Source organism: Symphalangus syndactylus, chromosome 7, assembly GCF_028878055.3.
Source record: "Symphalangus syndactylus isolate Jambi chromosome 7, NHGRI_mSymSyn1-v2.1_pri, whole genome shotgun sequence".
Taxonomy (NCBI): domain Eukaryota; kingdom Metazoa; phylum Chordata; class Mammalia; order Primates; family Hylobatidae; genus Symphalangus; species Symphalangus syndactylus.
In genome coordinates this window covers 13,831,888-13,849,862 of record NC_072429.2, presented here as the reverse complement: position 1 = coordinate 13,849,862, position 17,975 = coordinate 13,831,888, and the positions used below count along the sequence as shown (strand labels likewise).

The window sequence follows — 17,975 nt, the reverse complement described above, 5'->3', positions numbered from 1 at the left end:
CCTCCCAGGTTCAAGCAATTCTTCTGCCTCAGCCTCCCACGTAACTGGGATTACAGGCACATGCCACCACGTCTGGCTACTTTTTTTGTATTTTTAGTAGAGACAGGGTTTTACTGTGTTGGCCAGGCTGGTCTTGAACTCCTGGATGTCAGGTGATCCACCCGCCTTGGCCTCCCAAAGTGCTGGGATTACAGGTGCGAGCCACCACACCTGGCTGGAATCTGTAAGTGTAACCAACTTCCCACGATTCTGAGGCAATGGTCCTTGGACCAACATTTTGAGAAATGCTGCCTTCTTCATCCATTGCGCAAGTGCTTCTCCTGAACCTACTCTATGCCGGGCACTTATCTAGGCCCTGGTGATGTAGACAGATGGGGTTCCAGCTCTCCGGTGACTTATATTCTGATGGAGTCAGGCAGTGAGCAGATACACATAACTCAATGTCAGGGAGTGATTTTAAGTGCTGTGAAGAAAGAAGAGGGCAGAGGCTGGGCGTGGTGGCTCACGCCTGTAATCCCAACACTAGGAGGCTGAGGCAGGCAGATTGCTTGAGCCCAGGAGTTTGAGACAGCCAGGGCAACATGGCAAAACCCTATCTCTACAAAAAATACAAAATTTAGCCAGGTGCGCTTGTCCTAGCTCCTTGAAAGGCCAAGGTGGGAGGATCACCTGAGCCTAGGGAGGTCAAGGCAGCAGTGAGCCATGATCACGCCACTGCACTGCAGCCTGAGTGACAGAGTAAGACCCTGTCTCAAAAAATAAATAAATTAATTAATTAATTAAAAGAAGAGGGCAGAGTAAGCACAGGCTCCCCCGAGGAGATGACATTTGAAAATAGACTTAAGGAAGGGAGCAAGCCACACAGAGATGCAAAGGCAGAACCTTCCAGGTAGAATGGCAATTCATTCAAGTTCTCCAGCTGATGAGTGACAGAAAGTCAAGGCCTTTCCATACCTCCTCTGCTGTTTCTTTTACATGCTATGTGTAAGGAGTGCTTTTTTAGCTGAAATAACAGAAAACTGGACTAGAAGAGGTTTAAATAAGAGTTTTTTTGTTTTCATTTTTTTTTCTCATGTAACAAGAAGACTGGAGGTAGCTTGCTCCTGGTGTTGGCTCAGCATCTCAAGGATGCCAGAGTTTTTATCTCTGCTCGCAACTGCACTTTTCCCTTATGGTCTCAGAGGAGTTCCCCCAGCTCCAGATGTTATGTCTGCACCCAAGACAGGAAGATGGGGTTGGGGTAGAAGTGTTAGTGCCGGTGATGTGTGACCCTTTGATTATAAAACCAAAAGCACCCTACCCCCAGCAGGCTTCTGCTTATTATCATCAGTCAGAGCAATGTTATATGGCCACCCCATGCCACAGAGGAGTCTGGGAAAGTGAAAGTAAGTGGTTAGGGTTAAAGGGAATCAGAATCCAACAAGATCTACCTATTGCCTATGGGTTTTCTTGAGACAGGATCTCATCCTGTTGCCCAGACTGGAGTGCAGTGGTGCAGTCATGGCTCACTAAAGCTCAACTCCTGTGCCCAAGTGATCCTCCCACCTCAGCCTCCTAAGTAACAGATTACAGTCATGAGCTACCACACCCGACTAATTTTTTAATATTTTGTGGAGGCGGGGTCTCACTATGTTGCCCAGGGAACTCCTGAGCTCAAGCGATTTTCCTGCCTTGGGATAACAGGCATGAGCCGCCATGCCTGGCCACGTCCTTTATTTATTGAAGAAACTAGGTCATTTATTCTGTAGAATGCCCGCATTATGGATTGGGCTTATTGAATCATGTAACCTGTTCCTGATATTTTCTGTAAACTGGTGGTTAGATCTGGAGCCTTGATTAGACTCAGGGTCAGTTCTCTTGGCAAGAAGCATTCCTGGGTGCCACTGCGTGCTTTGTATTGTGTCACATTGAGAGGTACAGAACAACTGGCTTTCTTCTCTCTGAGATGCTCAGATGGATCACTGCGTTCAGGCAGGCAGATGGATCACTGCGTTCAGGCAGGGGCAGCCTGGTCTATCTGTTAGGAAGCTTCCTGTCATTGCTGATTATTGTCTAGATCCAGGATTTCATCAGGGGATGCACAAAGAGGATTTTTCTAATTCTCTTAGTCTTTCTGCATGCATTCTTTGAAGTTATTCTATAAAACAGAACTTTGCCCTCATCAACTATTTGGCTATCTAGAAATACATTTTATACCAAGAAAAAAAGTCAGAGTAAGTGCATTCTCTTTATTTACCAGTTTTCACAATAATGATTTGGTGGTGTAGGGTCTTAAAGGTGTCCAACAAGGCTTGTAACTTGTTTTTAGGAAGTATCTTTATGAACTCATGGATCACTTAATGTATGGGATGTATTTCAATCATGGCTGTTATTAAAATGTTTTATTCAGACAGCTTTATTGAGGTATAATCGACTTACAATAAATGTCACATGTCTAAAGTGTGCAATGTGAAAAATTTGACGTATGTATACATCCCTGAAACCATTATCACAGCCAAGATCATGGATATCTACACCACACCCCAAAGCTTGCTCCTCCCTGTCCTCTCCGCTCTCCCTGGGCAGCTAATGATCTGCTGTCACTCTAGATTAGTTGGCATGTTCTAGCATTTTATATAGACAGAACCATACCATATGTACCCTAGTTTGCCTGCCATTCAGCATAATTATTTTGAGAATCATCCACGTTGTCACAGTGAGCCGAAATCGCGCCATTGCACTCCAGCCTGGGCAACAAGAGTGAAACTCCGTCTCAAAAAAAAAAATTTAATGAAGCCTAATTTATCATTTTTCTTTTATTACTTGAGCTTTTTGGTGTCTCACCTAAAAAAATAATCTTTGTCTAACCTAAACTTACAAAGATTTTCCCTTATGTTTTCCTCTGGAAGGTTTATAGTAAGTCTGGACATCAGATCCAAATTTGTTCTTTTTCACAGTTGCTTTGGCTGTTCTAAGTCCTTTGTATTTCCATATGAATCTTAGAACCAGCTTGTCAATTTCTACAAAAATACTTGCTGGGATTTGATTGGAATTGAGTTGAATCTATGGATAAATTTGGGAAGAAATGCCATCCTTACAATGTTGAATCTTCTGACCCACTAACATGTCTGTATTTCCATTTACTTTTGCTTTCATGTCTTCTTTAATTTCCCTCAGCAATATTTTCAGTATATGGGTCTTGTACTTTTTTCTCAAATTTATCTCTAAATATTTTTTATATATATATATACTTTTTTTTTTTTTTTTTTTTTTTTTTGAGATGGAGTTTTGCTCTTGTTGCCCAGGCCGGAATACAATGGCACGATCTTGGTTCACCGCAACCTCCACCTCCCAGGTTCAAGCACCACACCCCTGACACATGGACACACACGTAAAATGTAACAGAATGCAGCGTTCTGCCTTGGCCTTTTCCTCTTACTGTATCCTGGAGATTCCCCTGTGACAGTGTCATTCTCCCATCCAGCTGTATCACCCTCTGCCTTATGGGTGATCTGTAGTGTCCCCTTTGGCTGGATGTTTGGATGGTCTCCTGTCATTTGCTATTACAGCTGGTGCTGTGGTGCATAGCCTTGTGCAGACGTCAATTTATATTTTCACCTGGAGTTCACTAAGTGCTATTAATGGGCCAGGCCCTGCGTGACCCACAGGAGATTCAAGGACAAATCTGACCCAGCCCAGCAAGAGTGGAAGACCCTGCAGCCAGCCTGGGGCTGGGCCGGGTATAGTCCCCAGAGCCTGCGGAGATGGGGGAGCTACCTTGGAATGGGGAATGTGGTTTGTCTGGCCTTCTGGAAGCCAAGCAGTCAGATTTGCTCCTCTTCCTCTTTGTCCAGACTTCGTCTTTGTGGGAAGGAGGGAAGGGGAAAGGCCAAGACTTTGTGGTCAGAGAGGGTTATCACGGATGGGAGAGGTCACATGTGGAGATGATTGGGGTAGAAGTGGAGGCTGCTGGAGCTAGGAGGCCATGGCATGGGCACCAGGGTCTAGGGAGAGAGCTGCAGGGAGAAAACCTTATATGCGTTGGTGACATCAGCATTATGTGCTATGTAGACCAGGAGTCGTCACCCAGATTTCTCATAAATCCAGGCCTTCACTCCTTCATCTGCCAGCCTGTCTCCCTCTTCCAGGCAGACATGTGGCCCAGGGGTGAGAAGAAGTGTTCTACTGCCAGACTGTGCCAGTTTAAGTCCTGGCCCTCCATCTTGGGCAAGTAAAACAGAAAGAATGCTACTGTCTGCCATACAGGGCTATGAAAGTGATCTGAGATACTGAACGCAAAGTGTAAGCCCGAGGCCTTGTGCACAGTAAGCCCTCGCGATGAGGGTAGCAGCAGTCATAGCTGTGATTGTTACTATTATTATTATTCCTCCCTCAAAGCTTCTCCATCTGGGCTGGAGACGGAGATGGACCTTTTTTCCTTTGGACAGAGGGAGAGAGTGGTATGAACTCATCTTAGTAGTATGAATGTCAAGGTCAGGATTTGAGGGGGGCGATGAGAATGATTCTAGGGCTCTCTCCCGCCTGCCTCCACTTGGCTCTGGTGTGTTCATTTGCCTTCGTGCCCCCCCAACACACATACGCGCATGCACACACGTGTGCATGCACACATATACACTAGCACAGCGCCCGGGCCAGTGGTTCTCAGTAAGGTGTAGGGAATGAGTAGGGGAACAAACGAGTGAGTTTTTCTCCTCACTCCCTGGCACTCGGCACCAAGGGCTCCGACAGGCTGGTGGCCAGGACTGACCAGCCAGAGTTTCAACTAAAAGCCTTGATGGCTATTTTTGGGACAAATGACCCACCACTTCCAATGACTTGCTCCTAAATGGCATCTAATTTCATTAAGCCTTGGAAACAGTGACATCACAAGTGCCTGCCCAGTAGCCACCCACATATGGCGAACCACAGAGTGATCCGAGATTCGTCTGCAAGAACAGGGGAGAACTAAGGTCCCAAGCAGCAAAAGTTAAAATAGCAAAGCTGAGGCATTCTGCTATGAAAAGAAATTACAGATGAAATCCATTAGTCAGACATTTCCAGCGGCAGTTTCCTTGCTTGGGAGCAGGGGAAGACGTGTTTATCTGGGGCTGGGCTCTGCAGCCATTCCTCACTCTGTAGGCTAGATGTGGCCTGGAAAGTGGATTTCTGTTAAGGAAATCCTATGCTCTCATTGACTTTTAGCACCGACCTTCCCGTACATTCTCATGGAATTCGCTGTATCCTAAGGCGCGAGGAAGCTAGAGACATGGATTTGGCACCTTTTTGATTAACATAGTGACACTTGTACTTACCACACCATTATAGTAAGTCACAAAGTAAATTCAGATGGACTTCATCTTTTCCCTGTGGGTTCCTTTGCTTTGTTTTTTTTCCAAGTGAGCGCTGCCTTCTCAGGCACAGAGCAAAAAGGGAGAGGGAAACACTGCCTAACTCCAGATTTCTGGTCTCCATGGAGGCCATCAAGGCCGTGGCTGTGACATCACCCATCAGGGGCAGGAGCAGCTGGAGGCCCCTCAGAGACAGCATGGGATCAATGGGAAACCTTCCACGTGGGAGGTTTTATTCCGCACACAACAGAGCTTCCCAGCCTCAACCCTATTGACACTTGGGGCTGGTCATTCTTTGTTGTGGGGGGAACTTGTGTGCCATGGAATGTTTAGCAGCACCCCTGGCCTCTACCCATGAGATGTCAGTAGCACCCCCACACCCAGCGACAGCCCAAAAGACAAATGTCCACTGAGAGGCAAAACCTCTCCTGACATGAGCACTATCAAGGATTGATTGGAAAGCTTTTTAGTGGTTTGTTTTTATTTATTTGCCTTATTATTTATTTATTTATTGGAGGCAAAGTCTTGCTCTATCTCCCAGGCTGGAGTACTGCAGAGCTGCGATCTTGGCTCACTGCAACTTCCACCTCCCAGATTCAAGCACTTTTCCTACCTCAGCCTCCCCAGTAGCTGGGATTACAGGCAACTGCCACCATGCTCGGCTAAATTTTGTAGTTTTAGTAGAGACAGGGTTTTGCCATGTTGGCCAGGATGGTCTCGAACTCCTGATCTCAGGTGATCTGCCCACCCTGGGGCTTGTTTTTATTTTTTAAAATTATTATTATTATTTTATTTACTTATTCTTGAGACAGGGTCTTACTCTGTCTCCCAGGCTGGAGTGCAGAGGCATGATCTCAGCTCACTGCAGCCTCAACCTCCCTGGGCTCAAGCAATCCTCCCACCTCAGCCTCCTGAGTAGCTGGGACTACAGGCGACCACCACCACACCCAAGTAATTTTTGTATTTTTTTGTAGAGACAGGGTTTCACCATGTTGCCAGGCTGATCTCAGACTCCTGACCTCAAGTGATCCACCCACTTCAGCCTCCCGGAGTGCTGGGATGACAGGCATGAGCATCACACCTGGCTTTGTTTTTGTTTTCAATACTCTGAGTTTAATTGCACCTTCAACTGAACAAGGCACACCTCTTCTTGAGGCTTTGGTTTTCTCTTCTGTAAAGTTAACACGTTGGACACAGTGATCTCAGAGTCCCTGAGAGAGCTGACCGTGAGGAGTGTTGAGGGCAGGGGGCCCTATGGGGTCTCTGTTTGGGTCCTGCCCCAGCAGGGGATAAACCACGTGCCCAGCTAGCCCCAGTCCCCACTCCCATTCCCTTGACCCCTGGCATCCAGGTTAGTTTTTCTTAAGTCCAGTTTCTTCCTCTCTTGCTTTAATTTTGGCCCATTTTCCTTTTTAAAAAGTGAAAATGTGGCTGGGCGCAGTGGCTCACACCTGTAATCTCAGAGCTTTGGGAGGCCGAGGCAGGCGGATCACCTGAGGTCGGGAGTTCGAGACCAGCCTGACCAACATGGAGAAACCTCGCCTCTACTAAAAATACAAAATTAGCTGGGCGTGGTGGCACATGCCTGTAATCCCAGCTACTCAGGAGGCTGAGGCAGGAGAATCGCTTGAACCTGGGAGGTGGAGGTTGCGATGAGCTGAGATCATGCCATTGCACTCCAGCCTGGGCAACAAGAGCGAAACTCCATCTCCAAAAAAAAAATAAAAAAAGCGAAACTGTCTAAGTATCCACAAAAGTAGAGAAAACAGTACAGGGACCACTGTGTACTCATCACCCAGCTTCACCACTGCCCATCTTATCTTAGTCTCATGTTTAAGGCTAACCAGTGGGCCTTATGCTTGTGCAGATCCATTCATGGACTCAGTTCCCCAAGGGCCTAGGCTGGGCAGCGAGGAGGGCAGGAGAGGAAAGGTCTGGGACCTGTCCTTGAGAACTCATACTCCAGTGGCCGGTGAGGGCTGGGAGGGAGTGTTTCTTAAATAATAAATATTTATTATAATCCGTCCTTTAGCTTTCTGTGTTTGAGGCTAAGCAGTCCAATTCTTTAACTTTTCTTCCAAATATTTTCCACCCAAATGGGCCTGATTTGTCCCCACACTGTGGGGGAAAAGCAACAGGACCATAAATTAGATCCGGATTCAGATCTCTGCCATGGCACTTCATAGGTGTGTGAGCCTAGCCAAGTCTCCCGCCTCTCTGAGCCTCATCTGTAAAATGGAACAATAATCCCTAATTTGCAAGTCAGTCAAGACAATTAGATGTGAACATGCTGGTCAAAGGCCTCTGTGGCCCTAGTATATAGCAGGTTTGCTGTAAGCACCCCTTTCCCTCCTCCATTCTCTTCACCCTTTCCTCCACATTCTCTTGACAGAGAGCTGGCCACAACTGGTCACATCACTGCAGCAAGGGACTGACTAATGTCAGGCAGGGAGGACGGCTCACTTCCTGGTCTGTCACATGCCTAGGGTTCTCACCAGCCTCCTGATAACCCATTTTCTTAGTGACATTCATGCTGACTCACTTGGCTTGTGGTCAGTTCTGAAACCAGGGTCTTTTTGAGCTCTGCCTTTACCCCACCACTGCTGCCCAGCGTGGCTCTGTGGCGTGGGAATGGAGTTAGTATTACAGTACGTAGTGTTGAGGTGGCCACTCCCAAGGAGCCAGAAGCTTTGCTAGATTGGCAGCTTCATGGGGTGGTGTCTGCCTTGATCACTTTCATTTCCCCACTATCTAGAACACTGCCTGATATAGTAGGTGCTTAGCAAATGGCTGTTGAATGAATTAATGAATTTTGAACTGGTCCCTGTCTTCCAGGTGACTCTCATCTGCTCTGGGGCAGCATCCTTAGGAAAGCAGATGAGCAAAACCATGAGACCTTCATCTAATTTACCACAAAGTGAGCTCTAAACTGGTGATTCCCAGAGTACGGGCAGTGGAAGGACAATGCCCTGTGGACTCAGACTTGGGTTTGAATCCTAGCTCTGTCACTCACTGGCTTGGTGACTCTAAGCTTCCATTTTCTCCCTGGAAAAATGAGATATCAGTATTTTCCAGGGTTTTATGAGAAATACATGCAAATATATATGTCAAAGTGCCCAGCATAGAATGGAAGTGATTATGGTTAAGCATCATTTACTCTTTCCTTTGATTGCCTTCTGTAGTTTTGGTCCAAATCTCACCTCTCTCTTAGAGCTTCATCATCGCCCAGCCCGCCTCCCTACCCCTGTCCCCATGCCCAGCAAAGACTTACTTTGCCTGACACCCAGGAGTCAGCAATCATTTGTTAAACCAGCACCTCAAATTCAGATGCCTACAAGGACCAGCCATGTGTGAAGACAACAGGCTAAGTGGGATGGTGATGATGATGATGATGAGGATTACTATTAGAGATGGTGGTCTCACTCTGTTGCTCAGGCTGGAGTACAATGGAGTGGTCATAGCTCACTGCGGCCTCAATCTCCTGGTCTCAAGTGATCCTGCCACCTCAGCCTCCCGGGTAACTGGGATTATAGCCATGCTTTAAGTGTGATTAAGTGGGATCTCTGTCTTTGATGTTTTTTTAAATTTCCATTTGAAATACTTTTTTAACTTTTTGTTTTGAAATAATTTCAGACTTTTCCCCCAAACTGCAAAAATAGTACAGAGTTCCTGTATGCCCTTTACCCAAGCATCCCCAAATGTTAACATCTTACATAATCACAATACCGTGATTAAGAGCAGGAGAATCCATTACACAGTGCTACCGGCCAATCTGCAGATCGTACTCAACTTTCTTCAGGTGTCCCACTGATGGCCTTTTTTCTGATCTAGGATCTCATCGGATTTAGTTGTTATGTCTCTTTAGTCTCCTTCAATCTGTGACAGTTTCCCCATCTTTTCTTGTGCTTTATGACCTGAATGCTCTTGACAAATGCCAGCCAGTTTTTCTTTTGTTTTGTTTTGTTTTTTTGTAGACTGCCCCTCACTTTGGATTTGTTTGATGTTTTCTCATTATTAGATTGAAGCTGTACCTTTTAGGCAGGATCCCCCAGAAGTGGTGCTGTGCCCTGCTCAGTGTGGCATATCAGGAGGCACAGGATGCCGATGTGTCTCCATGCTTCCAGTGCCCACTGTCTTCACCTGGTTAAGATGATGCGTGGGCGAGGCACAGTGACTCATGCCTGTAATCCCAATACTTTGGGAGGCCGAGGTGGGCAGATCGCTTGAGCCCTGTAGTTGAAGACCAGCCTGGGCAACATGGCAAAACCCCATCTCTACAGAAAAATAAAAAAGTTAGCCAGGCATGGTGGTGCATCCCTGTAGTCCCAGCTACTCGGGAGGCTGAGGTGGGAGGATCGCCCGAACCTCGGGAGGTTGAGGCTGTAGTGAGTCATCACATCACTGCACTCTAGCCTGGGTCACAGTGAGACCCTGTCCCTCCAGCCCCCATCAAAAAGATGATGTCTGCCAAATTTCTCCACTGCACAGTTACTCTTTCCATTTTGTAATTAATAAGCGTTTTCTGGGGAAGTGCTTTGAAGGTATGTCAATATCCTATTCTTTATCAAAGTTTTGATTTGTTCATTTCTTTGTTTCTATCTATGTAGATTCCTGCCTTTGTGTTTTATCCAATGGCTTATAATCTGTGATGATTTTTATTTATTTTGATGCTCACATTATCTATTCTTTGGCCAGTGGGAACCCCAAGCTTTTTTTTTTTTTTTTTTTTTTTTAGAGAGACAGGGCCTCACCCTGTAGCCCAGGCTGCAGTGCAATGCTCACCATAGCATTAAACTCCTGGATTCAAGTGATCCTCCCACCTCAGCCTCTTGAGTAGCTAGGACTATAGGCTCACACCACCACGCCCAACTTTTGTTGTTGTTGTTGTTTGTAGAGATGAGGTCTTGTTATGTTGCCCAGGCTTTTCTTGAACTCCTGGCCTCAAGCGATCCCCCCACCTGGGCCTCCCAAACTGCTGGAATTACAAGCATGAGCCACTGACTGTGTCTGGCCTCTTCTTGTCCTTTTGACATGTCCTTTTCATTCTTTGAACACTTTCTTGGTTTCTGACATAAGAAGGTGCTCCAGGCCCATCTTGTATTTTTCCTGCCCAGCCTAGAATCAGCCATTCCAAGGAGCTCTGACTCCTTTAAGTAGAGAATAGTGATTAGAAGCCAAGGTTTGGGTGCTCGTTACACTCACTGCTATTGAGCTGTTGCTGTTGCTGGATTTTCTCTATGGAGAGAGCTAGGAAATGTATGTATATATGATACATATATATATATATATATACATGTGCATATTTCAGTATTTGGGTATATTGAAAATGATTAATTCATACTGATATTTCCATTACCACTATAATACCATGTTTTCACCTCCCTTCCCTGACAGTGAGGCACCTGGCCCCACTAACCTTGTACATGTAAATGTTTGACCAGTCTCTCTGTATGTAACAATTTCCTATCTCTCTCTTCCTCACCCTGACTGAGCTCAGACACTCTGCCCCGAGCCACCACTGCCTCCTCACCTACAGCAGCCTCTGACTTCCAGTTTTGAAACAATGGTTCTTATATTTTTTAAGTTTTATTTTATATATATTTTTGAGATAGGGTCTCACTGTGTTACCCAGGCCGGAGTACATTGGCACCATCTTAGCTCACTGCAGCCTCAACCTCCCAGGCTCAGGTGATCCTCCCACCTCAGCCTCCCGACTAGCTGGGACTACAGGCGCACACCACCATGCCCAGCTAATTTTGTTCATTTTTTTGTGGCGATGAGGTCTCTCTATGCTGCCCAGGCTGGTCTCAAACTCCTATTCTCAAGCAGTCCTCCCACCTCAGCCTCCCAAAGTGCTGGGATTACAGGCATGAGCCATTGTGTACAGCAGTTTCTGTATTTTTTAAACTGTGAGGCCCAGTTTCTGCTTGTCAGTCCCTGATGGTGACCTGGACAAAAGCTGGGCTGTTAGCCACCTGGGGTATTGAGCCCCAGAACACTGCTGTCAATTCAGCTTTAATCTGCACGGGAACTTTTAGATCCCCTGTGCACCCGCCCCCCCATTCCATACTCAGAGAAGCTGAAGCCCAGCAAGGGCCAGGGATTTTCTGCAGGTCTAAGACCAAGTTGGGGTGGAGTGAGGACGAGACCCCTCCTGCTGCAGCCCTTCCCTGCTGCCTCACTACCTGCTGCTCATTTCTCCAGTCTTCTTAGGAGAACCCATGTGCCCTCCCCACTGGCCCAGGCTGGCTTTCCTATGACACGAGGCAGACCACATCCTTCTCCAGCTCTGCAGGGCCTCTCCGCTCAGATGGTCACCGCCTAGGCCCCGGGCCTCATGTCATCTGCAGACACGTCTCATTTGTCCTGTAGAGTGTTGGCCCAGCATTTGAGAATGGTGAACTCCCATGTAAAATTCCATAGTGCTGGCTTCTGTTGGACAATCAGAAGGTCTGGCCTCCCGAGCCGGCATCTCTGCCTGGCAGGCATCAGCGGGGGCTCGATGATGGCCGCCCGCTGGTTTGTTTTGTCTCTGTTCCCTCTCCCCACCCCCACCTCCCAAATTTGCTAACCTCTCACAGTCTCCCACAGTAGACTGCCCGCCGGCCCCCATCGACACTTGGTGTGAGACTCCCTAGCCACAGCCTGGCCCTCAGGACCCTCTCCTCCAGCCCCGCCCCAGCTTTCCATCCTCCTCTCCCTCCACGTCGTGCTGTGCCCCATGCAGGAGAGAAGACAGCGCCCGGCTTCCCGGGTTCGGTCCTACTCTGTCTTTGCTTCTGCTCCTCTCCTTGCCTGGGCTGCTCTTTCCCTCCACCCATCCATCGTCTCCCCCTTCTGCTCTGTGCACACATCACCCACTGTAGGAAGCTTCACCGAGGACCTCAGGCCAAGTCAGGTACCCCCTCCTGAGTTAATCCAGCACCTCGTGATGAGGATGCCACTACCTTCTCCTTCCCTTTCTTTGCCTCTACTGCTAAACTACAAACTCACTGGGCCAAGGGTTGATTTTTATCTCCTTGCCTGAGGGCCTAAAAGAGGGGGTGTGTTAGTAGGCACTGCGTAAATGTTAGTCAAACAAGCGTTAATAATAATAGTAACCACAAATATCCGCGTGGCATTTCTGGGGTGCCAGGCTCCGCCTAAGTACTTTATATGTGCTCAGTCATTTGAGCCTCACCACCATGCTGTGAGATAGTTACTGTTGTTGCCCCCACTTTATAGACAAAGAAACTGAGGCACAGAGAGGTTAAGTGACGGGCCCAGGGTGGCACAGTAGTGGTCATAGTTGAGCCCGGGCACCTGATTCCACAGCAGATGCTCTTACCTCTCACACACCTCTCAGTGTTAAAGCGGCCCCCACTTTCTGACTAAGGGATGTGAGTAAATATGGACAGGTGAGTTGCAGAGACCCCCGACCTCCTGACCACACCCCAGCCCCAGCTTCTAGTACCCTCAGGGGCACAAGCACAGGTGACTGGGAGCTAAGCAGGCGGCAGAGAAAGTGGTACCTTTTAACTTGGCAGCCCGCAGGAATTTTTCTCCCCTGAGGTCTTAGGAAACTGAGCATGTTTCACGTGTAATTAGGGTGAGCACACTGATTCAAGCATCAGCCCTTACGCAAGGTTTCCAAGGCATTGCGTCGGGTTTAGCTGGGCATACTCTTGTTTCCCAATCACCAAAGAGGAACTACACACCAGCCTGTCACCCTCAAGGGCTGGAGCCGCTGGCCTCTCCAGCAAGTCAAGTTCCGTCTGAGAGCTGGGAATGCCGTGTGGACTGAGGAGGGTTCTGTCGATCAAACTCTGCTGTGGGAGAACTGTCTGCTACACAGGTTCAAGTGAAGGAAACGAAGCCAAGTGCGTGGGGAGCCTCCCCTGCGAGCTCTCTGCGTCACATCCTTTACAGACACTTCTTTCCCTCACTCCTTTCCGTGGCCTCGCAGGGTCTAGTAATGGTCCCATTTTTACAAAGGAGGAAACTTAGGCTCAGAGAGGTGAAGTCGTTTGCTGAAGGTCACACGGTGAACAAGAGGACCAACCGAGAGTTGAACCAGGGTAGTCTGATTCCAGGGTCTTAACTCTGAAATAGCTGAAGCAGAGCCAGAATTAAACCCGTGTCTGTCTGATTCCCAAACCCTGAATTCTCCCACTACACCACACGATTTCCCTGTGCTCCATAGGAAAGAAAGACATCTGTCAGCTTCTGGGAGGGAAAGAAACCACACAAGACAGGAACCAGAGCCATCACGAGCTGATGCTGAGACCGTGGGCTCCTGGCAGGACTTTCTGTTAACCTTATGCCTTAGCATTCTTAAGAAGAATCTCCATGAGGCAGACAGCAGGAGCTGGCGGAGGGGAAGGGGGGTGCAGCAGGAGTGGAAACAGGGGGAGGCAGGAAAGGGAAGAGGGGGAGGAGAGGTGACGTGGAGCAAGAATGCAGCATCGTCACATAACTTGAGCAGGGCTGTGCGTTTCCCTGCTTCCTCTAGCGTCAGAGTCACCCCCAATTCAGAGGTTCCATTCATTCCATAATTATCCAGTGCCGACTATGCACCAGGCCCATGCTAGGGTTTGGGAACGTGGCAGGGAACAAAACCTAACTAGGCCCCTGCTCTCGCAGAAGTTACACTCTGATGGAAGACCCACCGATGAGTGGGAAGGTCATCTGGTGGTTCATGCCTGTAATCCCAGCACTTTGGGAGGCCAAGGTGGGCAGATCGCTTGAGCTCAGGAGTTCGAGACCAGCCTGGGCAACATGGCAAAACCCCGTCTCTACCAAACATACAAAAATTAGCCAGGCATGGTGGCGCATGCCCATAGTCCCAGCTACTTGGAAGGCTGAGACACGAGACTCACTTGAACCCGGGAGGCAGAGGTTGCAGTGAGCCAAGATTGCACAACTGCACTCCAGCCTGGGTGACAGAGCAAGACCCTGTTTAAAAAACAAAAAAATGTTATGAAGAAGAGATGACAAGGGGATGTGATCTAAGGGTGTTGTGGGGAGCAAGGGTTCCATCAGAGAAGCATCTTGGAGAAAGTGTCCTGAAAGAGCAGAAAAACTGTGGGAAGAACCATGGTTTGTTGAACCATGTGTCACACGAGCCAGCACCATTGCCTGCTGCCTTGAGACCCACCCTTTGTGCCCACCTCACTCCTGTTCCATTTGCCCTCCACAGGTTTGACATCTACAGGAAGGTGCCCAAGGACCTTACGCAGCCAACGTACACCGGGGCCATTAGTGAGTAGCCACCCTCTGGCCATGCCCTCTGCCCCATCTCCACTGCCTGTGCCTGCTCTCTCTGTGCAGACCATCTGGGCCAGGGAGGAAAGAAGGAAAGACAGGCGGGAGGAAAGAAATGCTGAGCATCTTGCGGGGGCCCTTCAAGCATTTCCTCACTTACTTTCTATCCTCACTGTAACCCCGCAAGGCATAGACACCATCTGGAAGGACATGAAAGAAATTGTCAAGAGTAGCTGCCAGGCTGGGCATGGTGGCTCACGCCTGTAATCCCAGCACTTTGGGAGGCCAAGGCGGGTGGATCAATTGACATCAGCAGTTCGAGACCAGCCTGACCAACATGCTGAAACCCCGTCTCTACTAAAAATACAAAATTAGCCAGGCATGGTGGTACGTGCCTGTAGTCCCATCTACTCGGGAGGCTGAGGCAGGAGAATTGCTTGAACCAGGGAGGTGGAGGTTGCAGTGAGCCAAGATCACATCATTGCACTCCAGCCTGGGCAACAAGAGCAAGACTCTGTCTCAAAAAAAAAAAAAAAAAAAAAAAAAAAACAGTAGCTGCCCCTGGGAGAGGAATTGGGCCCAGGGGTAGGAAGGAGATTTACTTTTCTCTTTATATCTTAGAAACAATTTGAGTTTTCCACCAAAGCATGTTTTTAGCCATTAAAAAAAAAAAAATGACAATCTCATCCAGATTTTGGGTTCTAAAGACCATTCTTCAATAAAAGGAACCATGGCTCCTTGGAGAAATGGCTGATTTCAGGGCTAGGCAGGGTAAAGAAAGAGGAGCCTGGAGTGCCTGGTGTCAGCAGGACCTAGGAGCCAACTTGAAAGCCAGCCTGCGGCAGTTTGAGTAATAAAATAAATAATGACATTATTGGCTTAGAAGCCAGAGAATTAAGAAAGAGTTCTGTGAGTCCTAATTGATATCAATAAATGTGGGAGAAGAGACAAATCCTTTCAGAAGAATTCCAAATAATATACAGGCTGAGTATCTCTTATCCAAAATGCTTAGGACAAGTGTCTCAGATTTTGGATTTCAGCTTTTAGAATATTTGCATTATACTTATCAGTTGAGCATCCCACATCCAAAAACCTGAAATCCAAGATGCTCCGGTGAGCATTTCCTTTGAGCAACATGTCGGCACTGAAAACCTTTCAAATTTTGGAGCACTTAGGATTTCGGGTTTTCAGATTTGGGATACTCAACGTCTATGTAGCTATTCTCCCATCCAGGTGGTGGAGTTTAATTCCCCTCTCTTGAGTGTGGACTTAGTAACTCTATTTCAAAGAATAGAGAATGGGAAGGAAAAATAAAGCCTTTACTGAGGAAACGTGGCAAGTGCCAGGGAGGAACCAAGTGAGAAAGGTTGGCATCACCAGTGATAAGCCACGTGCATATCATGAGCCCCTGATAGGATGCAAGGAGGCATCTTGCCTCCATGGGATCGTCCCAAAAAACCACAGTTCAGTCTAATCATAAGAAAACTCACAATCTCAGGTCAGGGGACATTCTATAGGATAGAATGACCAGTACTCTTCAAACGTGGCAAGGCCTCGAAAAACACAAAAGACCGAGGAACTGTCACTGATAACAGACTAAGGTCCCAGGATGAAAATGCAAAGTGGACTCCCAGATCAGTTCCTGGAACAGAAATCTGGAGTTTGTGGGAAAACTGGTGAAGTCCAAATAAAGTCCATAGCCAAGTTCATGGTACTGTACTAACGTTCATTTCTTCATTTTGACAAATGTAAGATGCTAACATAAGGGGAAGCCCAGTGAAGGGCATATGGGAACTGTCTGTACTACCTTTGCATCTGTGATTATTCTACAGTAAAAAGTTTTAGAAACAAACCAAAGCCACCTTGCAAACAGGGGATGCTTTCGCCTCATTTTCCCAATGAGAAAATGAGCTGAGAGAGGTGAGCTGAAATTTCACAGCTCACAAAAGATGGAGCCAGGACTCATACTCAGGTGGGCCTCCTTGCACCCCACAAGCCCCCCTACTGCCTGGTGTGAGAGAGGGAACTGCCCCCCTGACGGTCCCAGCCCTGCTGCCTGAGCAGGGTCCTGGGCCGGGCAGTTGGTCATATTGGAGTCCACTTCTCCCAGGTCAGGCCATTCTCAGTTGGGGGAGGACCTTGGGGATCCAGCTGGGCTTGTTGAAGCTGCAAGATGCCTTTGAGAACCCTGAGGAAGGGACAGCACAGCCGCGTGGCAGGATGCATGTCACACAGGCTCTGTGTTCGGGCAGAGCAAGGTTCATCCTCCCATTTAGCAGCAGTGTGACTGAGCAAGTCACTCCCCTCTCTGAGCCTCAGTTTCCTGATCTGGGGATTAAATGTGTCCCGCGATTCCCGGGATGTGTCTTGTGCAGGGCACGTGCTAACCCCTCAGTGCATGGATGACTCTCTTCTTCTCACTGTCCTCCCGGAGCCTGCAACCCATGAGGGCCTGTGGCCTGAGAAGCTGTGCAGCTTTGTGCCTTGACCCCCGAGGGAAGGATATGGAGGGGGCCATGAGAGGAAAGAGCCTTGGTAGTTTATGAACCTGATCCAAAAAAATCAAATGAGGCTTCCTGCCCCATTCCTACCGTCCACCAGTGGCTCCATCCTCTTCCCTCTTCTCCATCTCTGCAGTCTCTCCCTTGTCTGGTATGTTTAACAGTCAGGTGTGTATTTTTCTAGAGTTTTAAAAAAATATTTAGGCTTTTTTTTTTTTTTTTTTGAGATGGAGTCTCGCTCTGTCCCCCAGGCTGGAGTACAGTGGCGGGATCTCGGTTCGCTGCAACTTCTGCCTCCCGGGTTCAAGCAATTCTTGTGCCTCAGCCTCCCTGAGTAGCTGGGACCACAGACGCCCGCCACCATGCCAAGCTAATTTTTGTATTTTTAGTAGAGACGGGGTTTCACCATGTTGGCCAGGCTGGTCTCGAACTCCTGACCTCAAGTGATCTGCCTGCCTCGGCCTCCCAAAGTGCTGGGATTACAGGCATGAGCCACTGCACCTGGCCTATGTAGGCTTTGATATACCTATATCACTGTTTGAAACACAAAAGGGAGCATATTCTGATATTCTGCACACTGTTCTTCCCCTGCCTTTCTTCCGCTGATACATCCTGGGCACCTTTCCTGCCAGCGGTTAAACAGCCACCACATTCTGCTTTCCAGCTGTGTCACATTCTGTTATCTGGCTGACCTACGGGGCCTGTGGCCAGCCCCTGAGGGTAGACATTCCCCATTTTGGTTTGCTGGACATCCTTGTCCATATCTTTTTGTATTCTTGTACAGTTATTTCTGTAAGGTAACTTCCCTAGAAGAGGAATTACTAGGTTAAAGAGTATGTGTGTTTTGAAACTTACAAGGTCCTGCCAAAGGGCCCTCCAGGGACATGGTCTGATAGACAGTTTC

At 48.0% G+C, this 17,975-nt stretch overlaps 1 protein-coding gene across 4 annotated transcripts in view; it reads left to right on the top strand.

Annotated features, from left to right (window-relative positions):
• The window catches only part of ERGIC1 (endoplasmic reticulum-golgi intermediate compartment 1), a 119,090-nt gene that overhangs the window by 40,582 nt on the left and 60,533 nt on the right, over nucleotides 1–17,975 (top strand). For all 4 annotated transcript variants that reach the window (XR_010121665.1, XM_055284776.2, XM_063642634.1 and 1 more), the window contains exon 2: nucleotides 14,506–14,567. Coding sequence is in view for 3 of the 4 variants with exons in the window: in XM_055284776.2 (XP_055140751.2) it covers nucleotides 14,506–14,567 (62 nt within the window). In the remaining variant the exon portion in view is untranslated. The remainder of the gene's footprint in view (nucleotides 1–14,505; nucleotides 14,568–17,975) is intronic.